The 19721-nt window shown below is 40.8% G+C and overlaps 1 protein-coding gene across 1 annotated transcript in view; it reads right to left on the bottom strand.

Annotated features, from left to right (window-relative positions):
- Nucleotides 1-19721, bottom strand: part of LOC150085854 (deoxynucleoside triphosphate triphosphohydrolase SAMHD1-like) — a 207060-nt gene that overhangs the window by 103618 nt on the left and 83721 nt on the right. Inside the window, exon 5 of the mRNA XM_090374716.1 lies at nucleotides 15539-15574. Coding sequence (XP_090230842.1) covers nucleotides 15539-15574 — 36 coding nt within the window. The remainder of the gene's footprint in view (nucleotides 1-15538; nucleotides 15575-19721) is intronic.

Genomic DNA, 19721 nt, shown 5'->3' with positions numbered 1-19721 from the left:
AAACATCTCTACTACTAGACAAGGTGGCAGTACTGTGGCTTGGTGCCGGGCTGGGCTGCAGTTGTGGCTGACAAAAATATTACCATTACCAGAATCACTGGTTTATGCAGTAAACATGCTGCATGTGTCTGCCTTGATGGTACATTTGGCAGATAGTTTCTCTCTACTGCCAGTGCAGTCACCAGCATAAGGATATACAACCATTCCTACAATATATGGATCAAGTTCTTCACAGGTTGAGAGGACAGGACAGGACATCATTCTTGCTCTAGATGTCAATGCCAAATCTACCCTATGGAATAGCCCGGTCACAGATGACAAAGGAGCAGGATTAGAGGACCTGATTATAAGGCACAATCTCCTCATAGCAAGCACTCCAGAGCATCCTCCAACCTGCAACACATCCACCAGTCACACGTATCTAGATATTACTCTCACAACTACAAGCCTCCAGACCAAAATACAAGAATGAAATATATACCCAATATTGACAACCAGCAACCATGCAGTACTGAAAACAATTCTGACAACAAACCCATCCCCAAGAAGAAAGGACATCACAAGATACAAACCAAAACAGGCAGATTGGGAAAAATTCTCTGAAATTATTATAACAACCTAACTTGTCTCGAGGCACTTGACATTGGTAACATGTCTGCAGAGAACAAGTGGATGTTATCATAAACATCATCATAGAAGCCTGCAACAATTCAGTGCCCAAGCAAAAGAGTAGACTGCACCACATTCCTTGGTGGACTGACCAACTCACTTCAACCAGGAGACATACGCAAACTGCCTGAAGGGAGTATCAATGAACATGCAGGAACAGAAATAGAGATCCCAACAAAATCGAATGCTCAAATGAAAGGTATAAAATACTGAGAAGAGAATTACATAGGGAAATCTATGCAGAGAAAATGCCTTGCAGAACAGACAACAAGCACTGACCCTTGGTGCCTGGTCTACAGGCTAATTATGGAAAAGATCAACCCAGGAGAAATTTTCTCAACAGTGACAACACAGACAGGATCTCACGCAGCACAGTAATGTGAGAAGACTCCACGGGAGTCATTCTCAGCCATTCTAGCCAATGATTACACAACTCAGGAAACTCCAATGGAAGGAGAACTGAGACATCTAACATACAGTGGATCACCAGAAGAGGATCACTTTCCCAAAACAGAAATTGATGCTGCTATACAAACAATGAAGGTAGAAAAATGCACAAACCCCCGACAAAACTGAGGTCAAAGTATTAAAGAAAATGTGGTCGGTTGCCTCAGAAACCCTCCTTCAGTTATATAATTCCTACCTGCAAGATGCTGTTTCCCCCCACCAACTGGAAGACAGCAAATGTCAAAATTCCCTCGAAAAACCCCATGAAGCCCCAAACAGAACCGGAATCCTATCGCCTGATTGCCCTGCTGTCAGTATCAGGCAAATTACTTGAGAAAATCATGGTCGCAAGACAAATGTATATACAACAGAAAGAATATGCCAGCGGAGTCCCAATATGAATTTACTCCAGGGAAAAGTACAGAGCAAGCAATATACCAGCTACAATGGATACAGAAATCAACAGACAGAAGTACCTTCTTGGCCTCTTTGTGGACTTCAAAGGGGCCTTTGACACCCTTTGGTAGCAAAGTGTCCTGGTGAGGTTCAGGGAGGCCGAGATATCCAGCCCAATGTACAAGTTGGTTACAAGTTACTTTACCAACAAATCAGTCATGATAACCACTAATGATAATAGAATCAACAAACAAGTTACAAGAGGGTGTCCACAGTGGTCCATTCTGGGACCCTTCTGCTGCATGGCTTTGATGAATGGCTCACACAACCATTCCCACAAACAAAGTTCATTGCCTATGCTGATGACCTTGTCATCCTGGTTGCAGGACAATCACATGAATCCCTAAAGGCAAAAACATCTTACAAGACCAAGCCCAATGGACCAGCAACAATAAAATAACAGTCTCAATAGCAAAAACAAATTACTTGTTACTCAAAGGCAAACTAGCCAGACAATTGCAAATAAGATATGCGGAAATCAAGTAAACTCAAACGCAGAAGACTAGATACCTTGGAGTGATAGTAGACCTGAATCTAAAATTTCTCCTGCATACCATCTATCTAAAGGACAAAACTAAGAAGATAATAGGGAAAATCAGAGTGGACAAAAAGGAATGGGGCCTCAAATCCAACCCAGAACACTCTGCCTCTACTCCAAAACACTGATAGTACCTATACTCACGTTATGCAGCAAGATACAAGAGGCAACACATCCAAGAGCAAAGCCTGTTTGCCCCCGCCAAACATCTTCGGCAGGCACAAAGGTCAGCGCAATTGGCCATATCCAGAGCTTGTAGAACAGTGGCCACTTCTGGCCTGCATGTTCTAATGGGAACACTTCCAATCAACTTGGAAGTAGAATTTCATTCCCTAGATAACACCACAGAATGGGCACTGCCATAACGCATAATGGCATAGCTGTCGAACCAATGGCCCTACAATTGACAAGAATCAGAAGTCTATTTATTAACTGACAAATGGCAGAGGAATTGGGATGCTGAAAACATAGATGGAGTGACTCACAAATATATTCCTTCTGTTATTGAAATTACCAAAGCAAATAGCATTATTAAAGGCACATGATGCAAGAAAGCAAGCTTATATAGCATCAAAAAAAAAAAAAAATCTTTTAATTTCACCCATCTACCCGCTCCAAATGTTTATCTAGTTCTGCCTTAAATCTATTTAAGCTATCAACTTCTACAACGACAGGTGGAAGTTTGTTCCAGCAATCAACCACACGCTGGCTAAAGGCAAACTTCCATACATCTATCCTACAACTGTCTTTCCTCAATTTGAATTTATACCCTCTCGGGCGATTATTCTGAGCAAGAGGAAGAATCTCATCAGCATTGAGCATGCTCAAACCATTCAAGGCTTTACACACCTCGATCAGATCACCTCGCAGGTGGCAAGTCTCCAGACAATGTAATTTGCAAACGTTAAGCCTTTCTTCATAAGAGCAACCCTTTGTTCCATTCACTAATCTTGTTGCCCTTCTCTCCACTCACTCCAGGAGCTCTACATCCTTCCTAAAATGACGCCTACAGACCTGTATACAGTACTCAAGGTGTGGCCTGACCACTGCCTTTAATCAAGGGAATAGTCACCTCCTCATCCCTGCTAGAAAAATTCCTGTATATCATTGACAAGATACCATGAGCTACTCTTGCAGACCATCTGCACTGTTCAGAAAACTTCATGTTTGCCTGCACAATTACCCCCAGCTCCTTTTCATTCTCTACCACTGTTAGTGTAGAACCACACAGTTGATACGTTACTCTGGGGTTACTTCAGTTGCCACCTCTCAGCCCATCTGCTAAACTTTTCTAGATCCTGATGCAGCAGCATAGTGTCACTAACAACCCTTCCAACCTTTGTATCGTCTGCAAACTTGGACACATTAAGCCAGATATACCATCATCAATATTGCTAATAAATACAGAAAACAACAATGGACCCAACGCTGAACCCTGGGGGACTCCACTAATAACATCAGTCCACGAAGAGCAGTGTCCACTGATTACCACTCTCTGTCTTCTCCCACCCAATCATCCCTTTATCCATAGCAGCAATTTGCCTCTAATGCTACACTACTCCAATTTGTGTAGCAGTCTTCCATGTGTAACAGTATCAAAAGCCTTTCTAAGATCTAAATATAGGATATGAAAGTTATTCCCTGCATCCAGTTCCTTTGTGTGGCCTGATCACTGAGTATTTGTGACCACACCATAGTATCCAATCAAATTGGTCAGATTAGACTTTCCCTTAACAAAACCATGCTGTATCCAAGCTATAACTGAAGTCTTGTCTAGATGATCCTGCAGTGCTTCTTTAACCAGTGCCTCCATTAATTTCCCTGGAATAAAAGATAAACTGACAGGTCTGTAATTACTTGTGTTATCCTTTGATCCTCCTTTGTGAATTGGGTCACATTTGCACCTCTCCAGTCCATGGGTACCGTCCCCTGAGTCCAAGGAAGCTCTCATAATTATGGCTAGGGGTTTCCTTACTTCCTTTGCTGTTAACTTAAACATAATTGGATAGATCCCATCCACCCCAGGTGCCTTTTTTATGTTTATCTTCAACAATTCTCCTCCACTTTGCTCTCAGTTATTACAAAATCATCTAGCTCACTGCCAGAGTTTAATTCACCACTGGTATTCCCCTCCCTGAATAACTCCTCATGCGTGAATGTAGATACAAAATACTCATTTAGTTTGTTAGCTACCTGAGCAGGATCATCAACAGTTGAACCATCGATATCCAGTGGACCAGTCTGATTCATCCCTTCCTTCTAGAGTTTAAAGTAAAGAATTCTTTGCTGTTTTTTTTTGCATCCTTTGCCAAAGATTTCTCGTAATCTGTCTTTGCCTGCTTAACCTCCTTTGTGACTTGATTACAGACCAGCTTATATCTATCATAGGCTTCCGTGTCACCCATTAATTTATATGTATCCCATGCATTTTTCTTCTCTGCCACATGTCTCATTAGTTCATCTGACATCCATTTAGGCCTAAACCTTGAACAATATTTCTTACTTGGTATGAAATGCCTAGTAGCTTCCAAGAATAATCCTTTGAAAGCTTCCCATTTTGAATTTGCTTTTGGTAACATCATCAATTGGTTCCACCATGTAGAATTTAAATACCATCTCAGACCTCTGTAGTCACCTTTACGAAAACAAAAACCCTTCCCTTTACCCCTGATGGTACTTAACTCTTTGAGTAAATCCCACTTCAGCACTCTGTGATCACTGCCACCTAGTGGTTCCTTTATCTGCAAATTCTTAATGCATGAAGAATCATTACTCCCTCTAGTTGCCTCCCGAACATGCTGCTGTAGAAAACAATCATCCAATATATTTCATTTACTGGATGATATTTGACTCTTTGATTTACTGGCCCACTCTATTTTCCGGTACAGTTGCTTATTATACTCATCAGAGTCATTAGGGCTATAACACACTCCTACTGTCAATCGCTTATGTTACATCAAATTGACTCGACGCGGCACTGTCCAGCCATGTAAACTGGCTGTACTTCCTTGGATTTTGTGTGTTTCTTAACTAATAGCATAACTCCCTCCTCCCTTCCTATACACATTGTACTCCCCAAATTCCATTTCTGCATTCCTTATATATGTGTGACAGCACATCTCTGATATCCCAACAATATCTGCCTTTGATGTTTTGACCAACACCTCAAATTCATCAAATTTATTTACCAAACTCCTAGCATTGGTGTACACGCAAGTATACATGCACCTGTTCCTATTCTTAGCTACCTTAACACAGCCCATGTGTTTACTTGTACCCCAATGACTTCCCGCAGTCTCTGAAATCCCCTGCATCTTGTTTTCCAGGCTGCTGTTCATTCCAATAGAAGCAGTGCAAGAATCACTTTGACCTCTGCCAGTGGCTACTGTTAATCTATTAGTCCATGTATCCCTCCCAAGCTAGCAGTTTTCCAACCCACCTAACACTGCCTTGATAGCATTAGCAAATATTCTTGCTCCTTTTCTTTTTAAATGTATCCCATACGTGTAGAACAGTCTCTCCTATTAACAAGCACAAACCAGGCTGAGAAAAATTCCCCCTTGAGCCTTGCACAATCTCTCCAGGGCCGAATCGATCAACAAGGCTCTCATCATATACTCCCTCCTATTGTCTGGGCAGAATTGCAGACACTTTCAAATTCAACTGTAATTCAAGGCTTTTTTTCAACAATGACCTCTACTTGTTAAGTAATTCCATCAGTCTCCTACTCTTAATATCATTAGTGCCAATGTGTACAAAAATATCACCTTTTGTGCTCTTAAGAGATTATATCTGCTCTACAATGTCATGAACCTTCAATAAATAAATCATGGTTTGCCCCCGAACCTCCAGGCATTGACTCTACTGACAGGTCATAGATCAATCAAAGAGAAACTAGCATTAGCATTAGTAGAGGCATATGATGCAAGAAAGCAAGCTTATTCAGCATCAGCCAAAAAAAAAAAAAAAAAAAAAACCCCACTCCCATTTCACCCCTCCGTTCGTTCGAAATACCTGTCCAGTTGAGCTTTAAATTTGTTTAGGCTATCAACTTCAACAACAAGTGATGGAAGTCGGTTCCACCAACCAACCACCCGCTGGCCAAAGGCAAATTTCCGCACATCTATCCGACATCCGTCCTTCCTCAATTTGAATTTATGCCCTCTGAGCTGATTATTCTGAGCAAGAGGAAGAATCCCATTGGCATTGAGCATGCTCAAACCATTCAAAGCCTTATACACCTCTATCAGATCACCTCGCCGGTGCCTAGTCTCCAGACTCTGTAATTTGCAAAACTTAAGCCTGTCTTCGTAAGAGCAACCCTTTGTTCCATTCACTAATCTTGTTGCCCTTCTCTGTACCCGTTCCAGCAGCTCTACATCCTTCCTGAAATGAGGCCTCCAGACCTGTATACAGTACTCAAGATGTGGCCTAACCATTGCCTTATACAAGGGAATAATCACTTCCTTATCCCTGCTAGAAAAATTCCTGTATATCATTGACAAGACACCATGAGCTACTCTTGCAGCTCGTCTGCACTGCTCAGAGAACTTCATATCTGCCTGCACAATTACCCCCAGGTCCTTTTCATTCTCCACCACTGTCAGTGTAGTACCGCAGAGTTGATACGTTGCTCTGGGGTTACTGTTTCCCATATGTAGTACTTTACATTTGTCAATGTTAAACTTCATTTGCCACCTCTCAGCCCATCTGTTCAACCTTTCCAGATCCTGTTGCAGCAGCATAGCGTCAGTAGTGTCCTTAACAACCCTGCCAACCTTTGTATCATCTGCAAACTTGGACATTAAACTTGATATCCCATCATCAATATCATTCATAAACACCGAAAACAACAACGGACCCAACACTGAACCCTGAGGAACTCCACTAATAACATTAGTCCACGTTGAGCAGTGTCCATTGATTACCACTCTCTGTCTTCTGCCACTCAACCATCCCCTTATCCAGGGGATGGTTGAGTATACAGATATATAAAACTATACAGATTTATCCTCACAGAAGATCCCCAATGAACACGTGGGGAAGTGGAACATCGAAACATATGCTCTACGACTGTTGGCAATATTCTGACATAAGGCATGACCTAGAAATAGAGACTGGAACATTGCAACCAAACCAAGAGCCTTTACTTACCAACAATCAGACATACAAAGATTTTGTAACCTACGCAAGAATCTTCAAAAGAAGAGCTTCCCTACTTCAACACTGATAATCCGACTTGATGATAAACAACCTGGGAAACAGAAGGCATTCAATAACAATGATTTGATCCAGACAAGGAACAATCATTAAAGAAGAGATACCATCTACTGTGACTACTCAACTAAATGAAACCAATCCACAAAACCTCCAACAAAGAGAAACCACCTGATGTGTCAAACCACCTACATGAGAGCCACCTAAACTTGACTACTGAATTGGACTGCTGACCATTGGTCAAATAAGGTGGGTCATCACTGCTGATCCTGGACTAAATCCAGGGTGGGATCATGTTGGCCTTGACACAAAGTGGGATTCACTCATTGCTAACCCCCTTTTGGGTAGGATGCTGATTCTGGCTCAGGGTGAGAGTAGCTGCACAACCAGCTAGAAGGCTGCTTAAACTTGCTCACCCCCCCCCCACATCTGTGTGGGTGATATACAGATGACCCCGGCTGATGCCAGGGTGGGATCACACTATCCCCTATTCTCCTACTTTTCTAACTCCTCTAACTTCACCTTCTCTATGTCAATCCTCTCATCCACATCTCTCTATCCTCAATCCTCACATCCCCTCCCAAAACCCCATCTTCACCCACTATCTTCACTCTGCTTTTCCACAACCGGGCCAATTGGGACTTTGTCCCAAATGTCCCAGACAAATACAGAACTTGGCATGCCTCCACGTGGCAAAGACAGGAGGCAGGGGAGCAGCCAACCTGATGTTAGCTGCTCCCTGCCGGCTAAAGTGCCAGACATTGGTCACAACATACCAAAACAACACAACTTTAATGCACCTGACACTACAAACACACACGACGGGTTGGGCACAAACCTCGACAGATGACGCAGCAGTGAATGGGGAGAATCCCGGGTCTGCCACAAGTACAGAAATGACATTTGTCCTCATCATCATCAGCCAAGTTTCTTGCGACAACCAAATAACTGATTAAAATAAATAAATGATATATACATAAGATGAAGTAAACGTGTTAAAAAACAATAAGATAAAAGTGTTAAAATATAATATAATAAAAGTGTTATAATACACAGAATCTTTCGAGCCAAAGTGCTTCTTCATCAGCTACTCATTATATATTGATGGTTACAATACCATTAATATATACAGAGTATTGTAACCATCAATATATACTTCAGTATATATTGATGGTTACAATAGCAAGAGTCAGCTGGGCATGATCAAGTATCATGAGTCTGGTGTCAGTAGAACAGAATTACGTACACTAGTGCTTATTGCACTGCAATACAGTACATTCTATAATAGGGTGAAAGTGCAGTCCCCTCGTGCGATTCATAGTACTATTATTGGTAGCTATGTGCACTGCTTCAAGCCACGAGCGCTGCCAGTAATCACGTGAATAGTCTATGATTTCAATATCCCATCGGGGATCAATATTGCGCTGCTCAAACCAATAATACTCAGTGACTGCGGAGCATTCAAAATTAGCAGTTCACAGAGACCTCATGCTCAGAAATCCGGTCTTTCAATCTTCTACCAGACTCACCTACATAACACCCCCACAATCCAGACACGTAATGCGGTATACAGAACCACTCTGTAGGAAAGGAAGAACAGGTGTTTTCACCTTAGAAATAATAGACTGTAATTTCCTCCCCAGAAGTTGCTGTTGTTTGTTTCTATTTAGTTTTTAGGAACATTAGCAACTAAGGCCATATTGCTTCGGGATATGCGGTGGTCATTCCCTGACCTTTCCACATCCTCCGTATTTCGTAGTCACAGGCTCGAACCCCGGTCTAATCAAGAAGCATGTGCTACGCACTGCTGCTCCTGCCCAACTGGCTACGGAGGCGCCCCCAGAAGTTGCACACATCGTATATGATGGAGACGCAAAATCCTAACAAGATGTTCCAATATGTCCGGATAATAGGGGATGTAGGCAGTAGAGATAAATTCATTGACGCGCGGAGGGTTATTTGTTTGTTATTTGGTTTTTAGGAGCATTAGCAACTAAGGCCATATTGCTCCAGGGATATGCGGTGGTCATTCCCTGACCTTTCCGCATCCTCCGTATCTCGTAGTCACAGGCTCGAACCCCGGTCTAATCAAGAAGCATGTGCTACACACTGATGCATCTGCCCACCTGGCTACGGAGGCACCCGCGAGGAGGGTCAGATTGCATAACAAATTCATGAGCCTGAAGCTCACATCTATGTAAAACATCAGGTGGATAGCCGCAATTTGAAAGCTCTGCCATAATTTTGGAAATTTCCAATTGCCTGTCACCAGTCGAACTAGAATGCATCCAAGGGTGGGAGAATAAAGTACGAGCAGTGCTACGCAAATAACCAGGGAAGTGCGCAGACCCATAATTGGTAAATTGGCCTGCACACAAAAACAGAAGTTACTAAATGCGTAACAGCGGAATAGGTAAGTTCAAGAAAATCTCACTCTCAAGTTCCTCCATGGCAATATTGGCCACGATAGGACTAACAGGGACACCCATAGCTGTGCCCTGTATTTGGTAAAACAGAGAGTCATTGAACATGATCACGGCCCCTGTTAAACACAGATTGAGAGCAGTACAAATATCATCTGTTGAGATTCTGTCTCCCAATGTGGTATCCCTGCTCAAAAGACATCTCTCACAGGCAATAGCCTGTTGTACAGTCTATTGCCTGTGAGAGATGTCTTTCTTGGTAATCTTATTAGCTAAAAAACAAAAATGCACAAGTTTATTAACTTTAGATTCCAACTTCTCCAACACTTTTATAGGGGAGTCTTGCACAGTTTCATAAACCTCCTAATCCTGTAATAGAGAAGAGGGCTTTACGAATATACTGACTTGTCCAGGACAACAGTGTGCTGCCCCTTATCTGCAGGCAAGATTACAATAGTGCCGTCTTTGCACAAAGAAGAAAGAGCTTCCCATTGATATCATCTGAGGTTATTAGTGATAGGCTGGATGTGTTGCAAAATAGAAGCTGTTTTAAAGCAAATTAAGTTAGCAGTCTCTTCAGGTAGCTTGTCGAGAGATGCTTCCAAACCCATAGCCAAATGTGTAATGGGTGGTTTACAAGGAAGGACCACAAGCTTTATGCTGGGGGTCAAGAGATCATGCTGCCCTTAGATAATTGTCTGCTACTCAAGTTCAAAATAAACTGCGAGTTATCTCTCATATGTGTGTTCCTACCAGTATATGCTTCTCATATATGAATACACATATGACAGATATAACTTGCAGTTTGTTTTGAACTTGAGTAACAAACAATTATCTAAGGGGCAACGTGATCTCTACAGATGATATTTGTACCACTCTCAATCTGTGTTTAATGGAGGGGGGGGGGCATGATCATGTTCAATGACTCTCTGTTTCACCAAATACAGGGCACAGCTATGGGCGCCTCTGTTAGTCCTATTGTGGCCAATATCGGCATGGAGGAACTTGAGTCAAATTTTCTCAAACTTGCCTACTCCTATCACTCTCTGGTGTCGTTACGTTGATCATATCTTCGCAATTGTCCCCCAGGGGATTGGAATCTCGACTGCTGCAATATCTCAATTCCCTGACACCCATCATTCAGTTTTTACGATTCAACTACAAGTTGATAATACTCCTCCTTTTTTGGATGCGTTAGTCCAACGTGTGGATTCACATTTAGTAACTTCCATTTTTAGGAAGATAATGTGCGCAGGCCAATTTACCAATTATGGGTCTGCGCACGCCCCTGGTCATTGCAGAGCACTGCTCGTACTTTATTCTCCCACACTTGGACGCACTCTAGTGGTGACAGGCAATTGGAGATTTCCAAAATTAGGGCAGAGCTTTCAAATTGCAGCTATGCACCTCATGTTCACAAATTTGCTACACAATCTAACCCTCCTCGCGTCAATGAATTTATCTCTACTGCCTACGTCTCCATCATATACGATGTGTGCAACTTCTGGGGAGGAAATTACAGTCTATTATTTCTAAGGTGACAACACCTGTTCCTCCTTTCCTATAGAGTGGTTCCGTAGACCGCATTACGTGTCCAGATTGTAGGGGATGTTATGTAGGTGAGTCTGGTAGAAGATTGAAAGACTGGGTTTCTGAGCATGAGGTGGCTCAGCGAACTGCTAATTTTAATGCTCCGCAGTCGCCGAGCATTATTGGGTTAAGCAGCACAATCTTGATCCCCGACAGGATACTGAAATTGATTATTCACATGATTACTGCCAATGCTCGTGGCTTGAAGCACTGCACATAGTTACCAATAATAGTACTATGAATTGCACGAGAAGAGTGCACTTACACCCTATATTAGAATGTACTGTATTGCAGTGCGATCAGCTCTGGCGGTCGTCACGTGTAAGTAATTCTGTTCTACCAACACCAGACTCGTGATACATGATCATGCCCAGTTGACTTTTGTTATTGTAACCATCAATATATACTGACGTACACCATTCACCGAGTAGCTGATAAAGAGGCACTTCGTCTCAAAAGCTTTATGTATTTTAACACTTTTATTATATTATATTTTAACACTTTTATCTTATTTTATCTCTGTGTTATCTTATGTATATATCATTTATTTATTTTAATAAATTTATTTTAACCAGTTAGTCGGTTGTTGCAAGAAACTTTTTCCCCTACACTCCCATCTCCCCATCTCCATTCCCAACTTTTTGCCTGATGGATTCTACCAACACAAACCTTTTACTTTTCCTTAACAGCCACCCCCTCATGTGAGGATGGGCTCCTCCCACAGGGGTGCTCCTCTATCCCTATTTTCCACCTTAACCTTCTTAATCTGTTCCCTCCCTCTTCACTGTCATCCCCTTTCACGCTTTCCTCTTCTAGCAGTTTTTTTTTCCCCTAGGGCCCTTCCTGGCAAGCCCAGGGTTTGCCCCTGCCAGAGAACTTTCAACCTGTATTACACCCAGCTGCCTCCCTGAGGCAAGGACAGGCAATGTGGGGCCCCGGCTGAATGATGGAGGAACAACAAGCCAACACAACACTATGCAAACTAACACTAAAACTATCTCTGGCATTTAGAGAGTTTGTAGTGTCACAATATATAATATGCAGTTTCTAGGGAAAATTCCTGGTGCCACTAAACAATATACATAATACACGTCCTTTCTGTACACACTATCCTCACTATATTCAAATTCTGCATCCCTTAATCTGAGTGACTCATCTCTAATATCCCAAAAATGTCTGCATTTGATGTCTTGATCGGCACTTCAAATTCATCAAATTTATCTACTATGCTCTTAGCACTGGTGTATATGCAAGTATACATCCATCTACTTGTATTCATGATGTCCATGTTGTATCCATGTATTTACTTGTTTCGTGATGATTCTCAACAGTCCTTGAAATCCCCAGCACCTTGCTTTCCAGGCTGCAGCTCATTCCAATAGACACAGTGAAAAAAATCACTTTCACCTTTGCCTATGGCTATTTTTAATCTATTAGTCTGCATCCCCCCAAGCTAACAGTTTTCCAACCTACCTAACACTGCCTTGATAGCATCAGCAGTATTGTTGTGCCCTTTCTATTTTTCATGTTTTACCTGTTTTAAGAATTTTTTATTATTATTATTATTGTATAAGAGTACATTGTTATATTCAATGATGTCTTTAGTGTCAATAATTAATAAATTGTTTTTTCATGGATAAGAGTTTTTTTCCCCTCTATAATTTCAGACAACTAGAGGACAATATGGTGCACCCTTCCTCCTCTAGGCTAAGTTTTTTTCAATTACTCATTTTAAACCATGCTTTCCTTACCATGATTTTTAAACACTGTTTTTAGTTTAACCAATGATTTCTCACACTACTGTTTTATGATCCATACAACCACAACGGATTATTGAGGTGACTGCTGTCTCTTTATTAAGCTTTGACTAAATACATATTTCTTGTCATGAACTTCGGCATCTTAAGCTTTTGCTAACTCTTTTATGGTTTTCATATTACTTAATTTCATAAATTTTATTTCAAATTTTCCATATGAACATTTTCAATCTTTAAATATTCATATGAATAGATAAAGGTGTGGACAGTATACATCACGTTATATTAAATAAGACTGCACATGAGTGCAGCACCCTGTTGTGGACATTAATTAGTCTTGCCTGACCAATGCAGTTAATGACTATGGTGAAATTATGAAATATATGGATGCATGAAACAACTTTGATTATGTAACTTAACTTCAATAAAGTTTTTTATACAGTTCCTCATAAAGAAGGGCTATTAAATAAACTGGAGAAAATTGGAATTAATGATATCAAGGGCTAGTTAAAAGATAGGAGGAACAGAGAAGACATAAATAGGTATTCATCAGAGTGGACTAGGGTAGTAAATAGAGTTCCTCATGGATCAGTATTGGGGACATTTCTGTTTCTTATCTTTCTTAATGAATGATATTGACACTAATGATGATTTAAAGGTAGGAAGTGGCTAAACACCGGAAGCAGGTAATTCTGCTTCAAATGACAGACTGGTTGCACAAATGGTCTGGAAAAATACAACTGAACTTTAATGTTTCTAAATGTCAGGGTTTGCACCTAGGGAACAGAATTTAAGGAGTTCTTTACATGTTAAGGCAAGTGGAGATAAAAGAATAAAAAATACATGGGCTTTTGGTAGACAAGAAATTTTCCATGCAATGCAAACAAGTGGCTAGGAATTCCCATGATGTCTTGCATGTGATATATAGAATGTCAAAATTAGGGAAAAAGGATATTGTTGTTCCTTTATACAGGGTGATTCACTACCAGTGCGACAAACTTGCAGGAGGTGTAGTGGTCACAAAGACGAATCGGAATCACATAGCATTGCAGGGTCCGAAATACCTTCATCATGCGGTAGAGGATGTTGAATGGGTGGTTGCGTGAACAGCGATCCCACTGGAAGTCAGCATTTGCGAACCGTTTCTGTTGAAGAAACCAAGTAGCAAAAGTCCTCCAGAGTGGATAATCCGCAGGTTCCAATGATTGGACACGTTGCGGATGGTATGAACTCATTTGGTTTGTTGACAGTATCCTCCATACAGTGGATTGGGAAATACCCAATCGTTGGCCTATCGCTCGAGTACTCATACTAGGATTGCCTTCTGCAAGACATAGGACATTCTCCTCATTGTCTGGCGTCCTCGTCGTTCGCTCTCGATTCATGGTACCTCTCGTGAAACAACCAGTCTTACGTAACCTTCTGTGCACACATGCGAAAATCATATGATGAGGAGCACGCCTGTGCGGGAAACGTTCCTGGTACAAGTGCAGAGCGGCGCGTGCCCGTTACAGTCCGCAGCTCCATGTCGGCCAGTTCAACGTTTGAATACTCGTCCATCCTACTGCCTCGGGAACTGGTTCGCAAATGCTGACTTCCAGCGGGATCGCTGTTCACGCGACCTCCCGTTCAACGTCCTCTACCACATGACGAAGGCATTTTGGACCCTGCAATGCTATGTGATTCCGATTCGTCTTTGTGCCCCCTACACCTCCTGCAAGTTTGTCGCACTGGCAGTGAATCACCCTGTATAAGATTATGTGAGCTTTCATCTACAATAATATTTTCAGGTCTGAAGGATACGCTGAAGAAAGACAGAGCTTCTAGAAAGGGTTCAAAGAGGGAGCAACCAGATTGGTGAGGAGTACTCACCGATCCACATGAAGAACAGCTTAAAAAGTCAGCTTAGAATCTCAGGGGATGCACCTGACAGAGATATATAAAGCCCTTAAGGGTAGTAAAATGAACAAGAGAAGTATATTTTCGGAGATAGAAGATAAAAATCCTGGAGGCACAAATACTAGTTTGGAGGATAACAGATGGCTGGATCTCGTGAGGTTCACACTTAGGCAGCATGTTGTAGATTACCAGAATGAATGAATTGCCTGCCACAGTGGTCAAGACAGAGAGTTTTGTGAAGTTTGAAGTGATATTGAATAGCCAATTTTGGTGATGAGGAAGGTATAAAAAGATAGAAAAATCTGCATTTTTTTTTGGCAGATAAAGAAAAATACTACTTTCTCGCATCATTTAGCCATTATAATGCAACAATAACACAAACATTCAATGAAAATTAAATATCACTACTTATTAGCTACAAGTTATTAGTCACAACAAAAAAAAAAAAAAAAAAAAAAAAGTTCAAGATCAAAAAAATCCTGTAATAACAGTGGCAAAATCACAATAACCAACCATTATGTGATAAAAATATATAAACTTACTTGAAAAAGAAACTCTCTGTCATTTTTCTCAGTTTCCTACAACAAATGCAAACAAAAATATATGCTCTCTATATTTAACTAATAATACAATAAAAAATGAATTCTATAACTGAGATAATGCAATTGTAAAAATACATGATGTCTATAAATGATCTTTACAATTTTAATCTTTTTATTCCTCAGTGCATGTTTGTGGTACAGTTGAAATATATATCAGCTGGAAAGATCAACTTAAAAGATTTCAATATGGTGCCTCAATTGCAGCATTCCATGGTATCACTAAATGTCCTTCTGGCACTGTCATTATCACTTGATAAGATTTCAGCAGAAAGATGAAAAGGTGTATTATCTAACAATAAAAATTCCTTACTGTTTTACATTTAATTTTTTTATCTGAATAGTTTTATTTCTCTTACAAAATGATAGATAAACCATTCCAAAAAAAGCTCAGAACTGTTTCTCGTGGATCTTCTGGATTATTTTTTTAATTTTATTTTTTTTAATTAAAAAAAAATAATAAATTTTTCATTTCTGGTAAAAAAAAAGTCTGATTTTTTTTAAAAATTCTATTTAAAGTATACTAATGTTTAACCTTTTTTATTAATGGATTGCATTAGTATATTAATTTTTTTTTTAATGAAAAGTTTTGGTTTTTTTATGTTATTCACAATGAAACAAAACTTTTATTAGTTTTGTTTAAAACAAAAAAGTTATAAACACAAAACACAAACATAGGTATCAATTTCCTTCCATTTTCCAATTTATAAAATTAATTATTAAGGGTGTTAAATTTAAAAACTTGTACATATTTACATATTTTTGCTTATATATTATGCATATGGTCCTTGAGGTTGTCACAGACATTCTCTCAGATATGCCAGACAAGCTGTTCTTGCTACCTGGGAGTCTAAAACGCTGATGGAACTGATATTCAGGTGACACTTAAGCCAAGTGGACCCAATTTCGGCGAAGTCCGGACGGTCTATGACAGCCAAATCCTCTGCTTACACCTTCACGATGGTGGGACTGTTAGTAATCCTGGGTATAACCTCCATGCACAAGTACATGGTGGGTGACCACCCAGGTGTGAACCAACGTAAGCAGGGGTCGAGGTGTGGCGCCCACACCACATGGAGGAACGCCGCCCCTCTATGTGACCAGGCAGTACTAGGTGGTAGATGACTCTCATCAACCGGTGAAATACCACCACTTTGCTTATTGGAGGCTTGAAGTGGTGGAACCCATGTTTAGTCTCTAGAGCTAAGTTCCGGCCAACCCTTCCCTATCAAATCCATCATGCAGTATGATTGATGATTTTTGAGGTTATGATGAATGTCGTGGCGAGATCCAATATTCCTTACATTTCGAGGGTACAGCTCTAAAACGGTGTTCGCAGGCCGGCCGCTAGATAGTACACCAGACCAAACCTATTGGTAACTCTCCAGGAGGCTTCTGGATCAGCTAGTGTATAATCTTGCTACCTCCACTCTGCCAGATAGTGACTGGAGGGAGTCCGAGTAGTGTGTATGCGGGGAGCATTGTCGAGGCCACGTTATGTCAAGGATCTGGGTATATTCTTACCACATGTACGCCATATCCAAAAATTTCATTACTTCATACAGCATGTCCCACCCACTTTTTCTTACTATTGAATACAAAATGAATTATCAAAATAATAGAGCAAGCTTATCTGCGAAAAGATCTAAACCTCCCAAGGACTTCCTAATTCATTTCACAAATATACGTGGTCTCAATTCCAATCTCAACGATGTCCATTTCCACTTGCAGTCTTCCAAACCCCATGTACTGTTTCTGACTGAATCTCAGTTATCAGTTGATTCAACTACTGCTCATCTCAGATGTCCAAATTATTTGCTGTATGATTCCTTTTGCCTCAAAGGTGGTACTTGTGCATATGTCCGTTCTGATATTCTCTGTCAGAGACTTGGCAATTTGTAATCTCCTCTCTTTGATCTTCTCTGGCTTAAAATCTCTCTACCTCATTGTGTCAAATTCATCTGTTGTCTCTACCGTTCTCCCAACTCCACTAATCACTTGGAGCTCTTTGACTTCCTCTCTTTGCAACTTGACTTTCTCCAGTCCAACTTTGCTAACAGTAAGGTAATTTTCCTTGGTGATTTTAACGTTCACAACTCCAGCTGGCTTCCGTTTTCAAGTCACACCGACCCAACAGGTCGAGATGCTGAGGCTTTTGCAATTACTAATGACCTAGCACAGATTGTTCATTTACCTACAAGAATACCGGACAATCCTAATCATACAGCCAATACGCTTGATCTTTTTCTCACAAACAACCCTTCTAAGTACAAGGTCGAAGTGAGAGGTCCTTTAGGCACTTCAGATCACAACTTGGTGATTGTCTCTTCTCCAATGGAACCTTTATCTCATGGCTATTCCCAACCTCGTATTGTTTGGCATTACAAGAATGCAAAATGGGATGACCTGCGAGACTTCTTTTCTTCTTTTCCTTTGTCTGATTACTGTTTCAAAACTTCTGATGTTAACGTTTGCTCAGATCGTGTCAGTGAAATTATTCTTGCAGGAATGGAATCCTTTATCCCACACTCCACTTTAAAATCTCGTCCTTTATCTAAACCTTGGTTCTCCAACAAATGTGCTAAGGCTGTCCAAGAGAAGAATGTTGCATATCGTAACTGGCTTGTTTCTAATTCTTCAGTTTCATTTTCTGCCTACACCAAAGCTCGCAACAATTGTAAAGCAGTTATTAATCAGTCCAAACTAGAGTTTGAACAGGCTAAGAGTAGAAAACTTGCTTCTTGCCCTAATGGTAGCCGAGCATTCTGGTCTCTTGCCAAAGCTATTGGCCACAACTTTTGCCCATCTCTGCTCCCACCTCTGTCCAAACCAGATGGTTCTGTTGTCACTTCAGCCAAGGATAAAGCTGACCTGCTAGCATCCCATTTTTCTTCCAGCTCATGTATTAATGATCTTGGTAAAACACCTCCCACCATTCCTAACATGCTCCATTCAATGCCTTCTGTGGTCTTCCGTCAAAAGGATATCAGAAGGATTTTGATGAATCTTGATGCTAAGAAAGCTCCAGGTCCTGATGGTATTTCTCCACTTGTTCTCAAAACCTGTGCTCCTGAACTTACTCCTATTCTTTGCCACCTTTTTTCACTTTCTTATTCCAAAGGTGTTTTTCCTTCTGCTTGGAAATTTGCTCATATCCAGCCAGTTCCTAAAAAGGGTGACAAATCCCTCCCATTCAATTATCGTCCCATTGCAATTACTTCTACTCTTTCTAAAGTAATGGAGAAATCAATTAACCGGCAACTCTTAAACTAACTAGAAACCTTCCGTCTTTCTTCATAAGCCAGAACCTTCATTCTGGCTTATGTTACCCATTTATGGACTAATTCAATGGAAAGGTTCGGTGAAACACAAGTAGTTGCTCTTGACATCTCAAAAGCTTTTGATCGTGTTTGGCATAAAGGTCTTCTAAACAAGCTTCCATCTTATGGTTTGCCAACTGTTTTTAGTAATTGGTTATCCAGTTTTCTCTCTGATCGCTCACTGAGGGTGATGGTAGATGGCTCTCTGTCTTCTAACTTCTCCACTAATGCCGGTGTCCTCCAAGGTTCAGTTCTTTCCCCCACTCTTTTCCTTTTGTATATCAATGACCTTCTTCCATTGACTGGAAATCCTATCCATAGTTTTGCCAATGATAGCACATTGCATTCAACTTTCCATTTTGAGAAACCTTGTCCTGCTCAATCAGCTAGAAGTTCTCGAAAATCTGCTGCCAATTCCTTAAATGCCGATCTTCAGGTAATTCTCCAGTGGGGCAAAGACAACTTAGTTGATTTCAACCCTTCTAAAACTCAGCCTTGTCTTATATCTCGCAAAAAGGATTCTTCTGCTCCTATGCTTATCTTTAGTGACACTCCGATTTCTAGGCAAAATGATATATCTCTTTTGGGGATTACCCTGACTTCTAATCTCTCTTGGCACAAGCACATTACAAATATTGCTTCCTCTGCATCTAAAAAACTTGGTTTTCTCTTTCGCTCTCGGCGTTACTTTTCTTCCAAACAGCTGCTCACTCTGTATAAATCGCAAATCCGCCCTGCCATGGAATATTGTTCCCACATCTGGGGTGGTGCCCCCAAAACCTCTCTCAGGCTTCTTGATTCCATTC

The sequence above is a fragment of the Mastigoproctus giganteus genome, chromosome 5, assembly GCF_048544385.1.
Source record: "Mastigoproctus giganteus isolate SK-2022 chromosome 5, ASM4854438v1, whole genome shotgun sequence".
Taxonomy (NCBI): domain Eukaryota; kingdom Metazoa; phylum Arthropoda; class Arachnida; order Uropygi; family Thelyphonidae; genus Mastigoproctus; species Mastigoproctus giganteus.
The sequence above is the reverse complement of the archived record's forward strand: the minus strand, read 5'-3'. Positions and strand labels throughout refer to the sequence as shown.